This window comes from Octopus bimaculoides, chromosome 3, assembly GCF_001194135.2.
Source record: "Octopus bimaculoides isolate UCB-OBI-ISO-001 chromosome 3, ASM119413v2, whole genome shotgun sequence".
Classification (NCBI taxonomy): domain Eukaryota; kingdom Metazoa; phylum Mollusca; class Cephalopoda; order Octopoda; family Octopodidae; genus Octopus; species Octopus bimaculoides.
In genome coordinates this window covers 29,999,191-30,009,430 of record NC_068983.1, presented here as the reverse complement: position 1 = coordinate 30,009,430, position 10,240 = coordinate 29,999,191, and the positions used below count along the sequence as shown (strand labels likewise).

The 10,240-nt window shown below is 34.6% G+C and overlaps 1 protein-coding gene across 3 annotated transcripts in view; it reads right to left on the bottom strand.

The window, feature by feature from the left end:
* Nucleotides 1–3,029: 3,029 nt before the first annotated feature.
* LOC106867282 (lysine-specific histone demethylase 2) overlaps nt 3,030–10,240 on the bottom strand; it is a 30,599-nt gene continuing 23,388 nt past the window's right edge. For all 3 annotated transcript variants that reach the window (XM_052966118.1, XM_014912118.2, XM_052966117.1), the window contains exons 14-20: nt 9,302–9,502; nt 8,099–8,173; nt 6,753–6,869; nt 6,034–6,162; nt 5,655–5,786; nt 4,598–4,750; nt 3,030–3,366 (exon numbers count right to left, since the gene is read on the bottom strand). In XM_052966118.1, the coding sequence (XP_052822078.1) occupies nt 3,274–3,366; nt 4,598–4,750; nt 5,655–5,786; nt 6,034–6,162; nt 6,753–6,869; nt 8,099–8,173; nt 9,302–9,502 (900 nt within the window). In that variant the 3' untranslated portion in view covers nt 3,030–3,273. The remainder of the gene's footprint in view (nt 3,367–4,597; nt 4,751–5,654; nt 5,787–6,033; nt 6,163–6,752; nt 6,870–8,098; nt 8,174–9,301; nt 9,503–10,240) is intronic.

Here is a 10,240-nt window from a genome sequence, read left to right as displayed (position 1 = left end):
GCTCGAAAAACCTCATGTGTCACCCGCAAGCCGGCCCAGGGGCACCGGCAACGATCCCGCTCGAAAGATATCATGTGTCGCCCGCACTTGAGCCAGTCTGGGGGCACTGGCAAACGATCCCGCTCGAAAGATATCATGTGTCGCCCACACATGAGCCAGTCCAGGGGCACTGGCAACGATCCCGCTCGAAAGATTTCATATGTCGCCCGTACATGAGCCAGTCCGGGGTGCACTGGCAAACGATCCGCTCGAAACACCTCATGCGCCACCCACACAAGAGCCAGCCCAGGGGCACTGGCAACGAACTCGCCCGAAAGATATCATGTGCATTAAGTGTGTGAAACTGGGAGGGGAATATGTTAAATAAAATCATAATTAATTGATCCTCCTGTGTTTTCTTTTACCTAAAGCCAGGAACTTTTCAGCATACCCTTGTATATATGTATGCGTGTAAGTGTGAAGGCATATGGCCTAGTGGTTAGGCTATTTATTGCTAGATCATGGGTTCAATTCCTGGACCAGGAAGTTTTGTGTTCTTGAACAAAACATTTTATTTCATGTTATGCCAGTTCCCCTTCCAATCAAGTGGGAGAATGCGGGCCTGCTTGACGAGCCAGTGGGGTGGTATCATTTGAAGGTGAAAACAATGTAAATCACATTGTGACAAATGATGTCTAACAACATCTGATAGTCTGGTCAGTCATGTGATCACATGACATATATGATGAGCTTCTACTCAGTTTTTGTCAACCAAATTCACTCATAATGTATTAACTTGCTTGGGGCTACAGTAGAAGGACTGAACCTGAAACCACACAACCATGCCTGCACCTTACACTCTTTTTCCATTTCAAAATCAAGATTAAAATTAGGGTGGAGTATAATGGGTTCAAATTTTGGCACAGGGCCAGTAATTTTGGGTGTGTGTATGTGTGTGTGTGTGAGGGGGGGGGGGTGAGCCTACATTGACTCTAGTGGTCAACTGGTACTTATTTTATTGACCTTAGCTGCATTTGAACTAGAATATAAAGAGCTGGAAGAAATGCTGTTGAGCATTTTGTCTGATGTGCTAACAATTTTGCCAGCTCGATACCTTATATAATATTCAGATGTATTTTCGCCTTACATGTTTATGTAATAAGGATTTCTTATTTACTTAGATTATTTTTGATTTGATCAATATCTTATATATAAAAAGATAAAAACTAATATATTAGATTATCCACTTTTGTAACAGTTGTGCAACAATGCATGTTATATATGGGATTTTAAAGGTTTTAAGAAAATTTTGACCCCCAAAACTGGGATATGTATTACACATAATCATCATAGTAGTTATGTGAATAAGTGGCTAATAATTTAATTAAAATTACTCATGTAATGAAAATAACATTCATTTTACTGATTAATTTCTGATTAATTACTGATTAATTTCTGTAAAAAGGAAAAAAAATGGGGTGTATCTCAGCAATTGAAATTTATTATGGAGTGTGTTGTAATCCTCTGTCAGAGTTATAACGCCCACTCCTGTATAGCAGTATAGTTAGTTAGACAAGTAAAGACATGACTATGTAATGACCGACACTACAACACAGTATTTATGACTAACACATACCATTCATGTAGGAGGGGTGTTCCATTATTACTATATCATCTCCCTTTTAAGTTTTTCTTTTTTCTTAGGGAGTGTAATCTTACCTCTTTTATTAGCAATGAATTTTTCGTCACCCTACCTCCCTTTTTTGAGTTTTTTTTTCATACAGCTACACATTTAATATTTTTTTCATTTAGCATCCACTTCCAGGAACTCCAGACATTTTCTTTTTCTTTCACTTGTGCGTCTGGGTTCAATTATTTGTAGTGGTGTTGGTACTGGAAAAGTATCATATAACCACTCCATTGAGTTCTTCCATTCTCTTGGGTTCGCTCTCAACAAATCTTTTTTTTAGTTGGTTTATGTGTCTCTTGTATAACTCATTCTTTCCTTTTATCAAGTATAGCATTTTTCCTATACATTTGGTAATCATGCCATCTTCCCAACTTTGTTTTCTGTTCTTATATGCCCTAACAAATACATTTTCACCAATTTTGAAATATCTTGCTGTCTTATCCATTGCAATTTTTCTTTTCTTACCAGGTAGTAATTTGTCAAAAGACTGATTTTATTTTCCTAGCAAACACCAGCTCAATTGGTGACATACCTGCTGGTGTGTTTGGATTTGGTGTCACACAGTATACTCTTAAGAATTGATGCAGAGCTATCTGTGATTTCCTTAGGGCTCTCTCGAATGTATCAAGCCATTCAATGGTTTAAAAAAATCCAATTATATTTTTATAATTAAACAAAAAATTGTTAAAATATTCTGTGTAAGGTAAAAGTATAATCAATTTATTGCTCATAAATTTTAACAACAAAATCTTATATGGACCCCAGTGCAGAACCACTGCTACAAGTAATAAAAAGATGGGATGGTCACAATTGGAACCACTTTGATCATGATCATAAATTTGCTTGTTTAATATTCACCTGGGAGTCAAGAACATCAACAAACTTCTACCACTGGTACCCTCAATTCACCCAGCAGTCACTATCTACTGACTCACACAGCCGTACCAGCACAGTTGATTCTCCAGTATTATTGGCTGGTAGAACTCTGACATAAACATCCAGGCACAGTTGATTTTCTAGTATCATTGGCTGATGGAAGCCTTTGATGTTCCTAACACTTTCTCATCTTATTCGAGGTCTGCTGTCGTGCAAGCTAACGCGAAAAATCCAATGATTAATTGTACACAATTCATGTCTCTCCAGCCTTTGCAGATAGCCTATATGCCTATATATCCGATGCTTCATGTCTCATTTCCATACAGCTTCATATTCTTTCAAAAAGGTTAAAAAAAATTTTGGAAATTCCATGGAATACCATGGCTCAACAATTCTTTATTTTAAAATGCCAAAATGGCAACAATATATATATATATATATATATATATATATATATATATATATGAAATAAAATAAAATAAAATGATAATAATAATAATTTATATAGAATAATGATGAGTGTACAGTTGTTTGTAATAAATGAATAACAAGTGTATTAGATCAGAAATTTATAACAGTACAGCCAAGTGTTTTAACAGAAATGTTGGCTTATTGTGGAGAGACTGACAAGGCAACAAACGAGGAGAATTTCATTAAACATCATGCACAGAATGAAATCAAAGAGAAAGTCAGTAGAGGTGATCCAAAGGAAGTTGATTGTTGGCTGGTCATTGATCAAAACACTTCAGAATTGTTTCAGTCTCTCTCAATCCACTCCAATAAGCACCAGCCAGTGACTGTGGAAACTGTCGGCAGGTGGCCTGAAATATATTTTTAAACAATTAACAACTACTTATAAAAGGAAATAACTCAGTAATTTGATACCAACAAAGCTAAGACTGCTCCACCAGTTCTATGTTATGAAATTGTTTGTTTTCAAGTGTTCATATTTAAATTGAAACTTTGGTCCATAATTATTCATGAAAGACTATTTATAAAGGAAGTAACAATGATTTAAATCTTAAGACAGCAATGAATCTAAGACTGTTCATCTAGTTCTATGAGATAAGATTGTTCATTTTAAAATATCCATATCTATATTGAAACGGATCATAATTCTACATGTAAAGCATTTTTGAGAAAAACCAGTATGCCAAATTTATCCATATTTTCATTATTTTAAAAATTAATTCAAACACACAGGTAATGTGTTTCAATAGAAATAGCATCACAAAGATACTGGATAATGATAGACACTAACTGGTATAGCTGCCTGACCACCTGGTATGAATATGAACAGAGGTCAGAAATAGGTGCCTTGCAGTAAAGGGGATACAAGGCAACCTCAGTTGGAGAGAGAGAGAGGTGGGGAGATGTTGAAGATGTGAACAATGGGTACATTCAAGTTACAGAGAAATGCATATAAGTGGAGCCAAGGATTGGATAGGGGGAGTGGATGGGTTAAGTTTGTGAGATTACGAAAGGGAAGTGGAGATGGAGGTGAAGGGAAAGTAGTGAGACTAATTCTGAATACACAATACAAAACCGTCCATTCTATAAAGTGTTCATATTTATATTAAAGTTAAGATTAAGAAGTCAAAGAAAGTGATTAAGGCCTGCATCATTAAGAAAAATAAACAGTAAATTTACAAGAGAGTTTGTTGTATTTAATAATTTCCATCAGCAATTACTTCAACACACCAATTTTCTACACTCCATCTAAGAGCCTGTAACTTAAAATGTTATTTCCTGGTCCCCACTCCTTCACCCAATAACTGAACTTATTACTGCAATAATCTTGCCTTTATTTTTAAATTAAAACCTTCTGTCATAATTTTATCAAAGAAGCTTCTGTTAAATTATGTTCCAAACAACAAATAAATATAGAAAACGTTATTTTACTATATCTTCCAAATTCTTGATTATTTTAAAAACTAAATGAAACACACACAGGCAGTATATTTCATTGAAAATATGATCACGATAGGGTTAAACTAGGCAAATATCTTTTACAAAAACAAGGTTATCGCAACATGAAAATGTAGTACTTACTTCTCCAGCAAAAAAAATCTTGTCATGGAGCTGTTGTGCAATGTGTGTGTATACAGATGCATCTACACCAACCGGGACATAACTGTAAGACATACGATTGGAACTTTCTTTCTGCCAGTGACTTGTGTAATACTGCTCAGGTTCTGGGATTTTCTGCAGCCAAAACAAAAATATTTGAAAAGACTTTCTTCTGATAAAAATATTTTAGATATTGATATAATGGGATATTTTGTACTCAATAAAAATCTCATAACATGAATGATATCTTAAGATTTATGTTGCTCTAAACCAACATTAAGACATGCCCAATGGGAATAAATAAGCATTACATTTGACAGAGTAATCTGAACAACAAATGCTTTGATTTTTCAAAAATTCTTTAGGCATCATGTTTATTATGATTTATTAAATTTGTAATAAATACACACTTATTTTAAATACCATCTAATAATAACATATTTCACATCAAATAAACTGAGTTTTTCTGAAACATAGGACCACTGAAAATATTAGGTGAATGAAACATGAAAGAGTTGAATGTCCTCGGTAAATAATGCAGTTGAACAGGATAGCTCACCATACGTTGGTTAGTTCTCAAAATATTAATATTACAGACAAGATCTTTCAAATTTAATAGATACACATGCATAAAAAACTTATTCAATATTAATTTGTGCACAGGCAATTTGTGTACAGACCACTGTCAGCGAGGAGAAGTGAAACTAAACTGTTGCAATAGGGACCCAAAGCAAAAACAGTCATCCACATTTATAATACCCTTTACGGTAACAATTTCCATTTCAAACCCTCTGTTACTACATAACCACAGGAGAGCTATCACATATCATGAGCTGCTCTTTCTCCTTTGTCCAACAATTTTTGTGTGTGGAAGGTGCACAGGTACAACAAACACTGAAAATGTAGAGAAAATAGACTCCATCAACTGCTAGTGGGGTAAGATAGAGGTAGTAGATAACTTCCGTTATCTGGGTGACCAAGTTAGTAGTGGAGGTACTGTCAATTCGGATAGCTGGTCCCTCTAATTATAAATACTAACCTGTTCTGGGAACAGCTTACTCAAGACATCCGTACATGCTTGTACAATTTCTTCACTTGATTTACCCATCACTTTTTTCAGACCATTTCCAGCAATATAGGTCACTAAAACGTGAGTCTCTTTGCCAGATTTCTGACAAGGGACAAAATAATAATAAAAAAAAGTATAATTAATACAAGAAAAAGCATGTGTGTCTGTCTGTAGGTATGTATGTTTAAAGTAAAATATTTATCCGAACTCAAAATTGAAAATAATGAAACACTTAACAATGCAAAAACAAGATTTAAATAAAAATGTCTCCAAAGTCTAAAATTATGGAAAATGATATATATAAAAAAAAAGATTAAAAATTCATGTTGAACAATTTCTTGATTCTCACCTGGACTTTTGAGAGATCATAGAACACACTGAACAGCCCCCGGCAGCTTTCATCAGAGGCAATATAACCAAATACATCGACATCTTTCACCTTCTCTCGCCAAAAGTTCTTCTTGAACTGCAAAACAACCTAAACAACAACAACAACAGTTTAGAAACTTGTAAACATTTCAGCTAAAAATCTACAAACAACAAAAATAAACATCAGGATTCACCAATTTAGAACCTTGTTAACAAAACTCTATTGTATATCACACACTGCTTTGAGTCAATGATCCAAAGAACTGCTGGTCACAGTCAACTGATATTTCCTATGACAGCTGTCACACAGACATACATACAGACACACACACACACATGCAGTGATCAGTAAAAGCATGAAAAAAACAAAACTAGTATGTTAATTATGTTACCTCACTGTCCCACTCCCACCTCATAGCCCCCTAAGGGCTAACATCCCCTTCAACATACCCAGCACCACCTTGGCAGTGGTACCTCCCATGTTGAGAATCTCTACTCTTTGTGCTCACTCAGCCTTACAGAAATAGCAGCTAAATCTCTGACAGGGATTAAATAATAACAACTTAAATGTTAATTCTAGTTTTCCTATAGATGTAAAGAAATACCACAAGGAATTTTGTTCATCCTTCAAAGGATTCTGCACTCACCCACCTACTTTGCAAGAAACATAAAAAAAAAATTCTAATTCTCAAGACTTACCATTTCAATAACACCAGCACCAAGTGACTTAATTGCTTTAGTTTTCTCCACTGGCAGATGAGGCACAAAATCAATAACATCTTTTTGTAACACAGATAAGGGAACTGTAACCAATACCTGGTAATGAAGAAAACACAATTTACTTTACATACCAATGTTTCTGTGGTTGCATTTTGTATAATTATGTAATTATGTTGCTTTATATAGAGAAGAAATGGGAACCTATTAACAATGTAAAGTTGAAGGGAAAAATAAATATTACAAACCTGGCAAAAGTTAACCACTATATTTACTGATAGACCCTCCTATCACTACTTTGGCAGGTACAGTGAAATCTATTGATTTGCTAATAAGGTTGTAATAAGACTGAAACATGTCAAGAGTTGTCTCCTGTACTTGCTGAAATAACGTATTATTAGTCATTGATTAAATGTTGTTTTATATTCTCTCAGTATAAATATTTCTAACTAGCTTTTTAATGTTCCCTGTATTAAATATGTTCACCTGATTGTAACTTTTTTCCATGTAAAAGCATCTTTGAGTAATTTACTCTACATTACATGCTATAATGTTTTTATAATTAATGTAAAGACTGAATAGCTTAGTGCTTCAGGTAACAAAACTTTAATCTAAACAAGTAGGAGTTTGAGTATTGTTTGTTCGTAACAACCATGAATTATTAGTTTAAGATGATACTTGAAGATGACGAAGGTTGTAGATGACCTTCAATGGACAATAACTAACTAAGGGTCATTATTGAAGCTGTTCCACAAAAAACAATGCAAGGTTTCAGAACGACTAAATGTTGACCATTTTATAGCTTTAAAAGTCAAAGATGTCTGGTGAATGGGTAAAAATTTTAAAAAAAACTTCTATTCTCAATTACATCAACCTAGTAAGGATGAACAGCAAAGTTGATAATCAGTAGGATTTGAACTCAAAATATAAAGCAACATAACCAAATACTAAAAGGTATTTTGGCATTTGTTCTATCACTTTTTCTAATCTACCACCTTAGCATTAACCAAACACGTTTTAACATATTAACCAATCATAATTTGATCCCTCTCTCCGGTACATTAGGGTCCCAGCTGACTGCTTTGCCTATTCAATTTAGATGAGTCTAATTATTGAAAAAGAAATAGAAAAGAGACAGAGAGAAGGCAACATTAACTATTTGAAGTTGAGTTTAAAGTCAATTCATAAATAAATCATGAATAGTTTTGGGTTGAGAATCAAAAGTGCTACAAATAACTGTAATTAAACAAAAATAACGATTAAATAATTAGAAATGTTGACTAATTAACTTAAAAAGCTAATAAGCCATAAAGTGTGATTGAACAGACCTTATTGGCTCGGAAAACAGCTCCAGATGATGCATGCACTATCACATCAGCTTCACTATAGTCAATCTTTACAACCTGAAAGTCAAAGAGGTTTTAGTCAAAGTTAAAGTAAATTTAACATTTGTATAAAGCCACATTTCCACAAAACATACATTCATATTAAGTTTTACTGAGTGATCATTTATAGGAATAAAAGAGAGACAGCTTTTGCTAATCAATTCTATCTACTAAATCCTTATTTATGTTGACCACAAAGACATAACTTCAAACTTAGTTACTCTGTTTGCTCTTGTCTACTTAGCTGTAAAATAAGTATCATTTCCACTTCATGAGTGAGGAGTTAGCAGTAGAATGAGACAGATGTCCTCTTGTACCAGCAATTCATACATGAACATTTAAATTTACACAAGCCAACCCACTTGTTAGCATAATCTTCATCATTTTAATGTCTAATTTTCCATGCGTGCATGGGTCAGGTAAGTATGTTGGAACAGAGTTTTCTTTGGCTGGATGCCCTTCTTGTTTCCAAGTGGGATAACAATCTCTCAGTCTAACAAATAACAAGCAGTCTGGACACATTTAATGTCAAGGACTGGAAACAAATGACACTGTATGAATGAACCCTTTGCTTACAAAGAAATACAAGCCCATTCACTCACTTACACACACAAACAATGGGGTTCTTTTAGTTCCTGTTTACCAGATCCACTCACAGGACTTTGGTTGACTTGGGGTTGTAGTATAAAACATTTCACTAAGGTGCCAGACAGTGGGACTGAACTCAAAACCACATAGTTGTGAAGAAAACTTCTCAACCAAATAGCCATGCTGGTACCTATAAATTTAACAGGTGTTTCTAGCATAGGCATAAGGCCTGAAATTAGGAGAAAGGGATTTCACTGTTACAATCAACCCCAGAACTTGACCAGTATTATATTTTAAAGGACGGAAGGTAAAGTTGCTCTCAGCAAGTTAATTTTGACTTTCATCCTTTCAGGTAATAATCAGAGAAAATATTTTGTTTTATTGATTTACTTAATTTTTTTATCTGTCCACAAGGCTTTGCTTAATACTGGGGTAGAGTAGAAGCCACTTGCCCAAGGTACAACACAGTGGGATTGAACTCCAAACCACTTCTTACTCACACCATCACACCTGATCCCAGAAAAAAAATTATTATTTCTAAAGAAAATATCCACAGACCTCAACATTATATTGAATATCTAAATCTTTGGCGAGAAGATTTAATAACTCTGATAGTCCTTGACATAACATTATGCTGGAACTGCCAAGCTGAGGGAAAGCTTCATGTTGATCCCAATGCATCGATGATAAATCTTCCACGCTGCAACCACTAACCAACTCCATGTGACCCAGATAGTACTCAAGGATCTTTTCTTCATCCTAAAGTAAGAAAAATATAATAGTCAAATAATAAGCAATGATAATTCCATAAATTCAGAAACACAAAACATTTCATATTCATTTTGGAGCATTTAAATCATTAATTCCTTATTTTCTTTAAAAAAGTTTCACTACACAATAGTCATCCTTAGGTTATTGTTTCTTTTATCTCTGATTCTAAGTCTTAACTGGAATGCAAGAAAATAAAGAAACGGTTTTGAGAATTTAGATCAAATTGAGACAATAATCTTAAATGTTTTTTTTTAGTTGAATAAATTGACCTCAGGACTAATAATCTAAAGCCTAGTACTTATTGTACCGGTCTCTTTGCCAAACTGCTAAGCTATGGGGATGTAAACACACCAACACAAGTCATCAAGCAGTGATGGGGGGACAAATATATATATGTAGTGAAACTACCTCCTGCCATTAGATACAAACTACTATCGCCATTACATACAATCTTCTCATTTAAATATAAATAAATGCGAGCGTAGTAGAGAACCCATTCCTTGTCATCACGTGACTGATTATTATTCGAATCGGCAACTTCTTCGAACCTTTCCCGCCAGAACGCAAACTGACCAATCACGGCCCCTAATAAGGTCACGTGATAGAGTAAAATTCTGAAGCCATCTGGGAGCCCTCTTAACGCTATATATAGATCAACTCATACCCCACAAATTTGTCTCGGTCCAGTTTCTCTTTGAGAACTGTTCCGTGTACCACACGACAGCA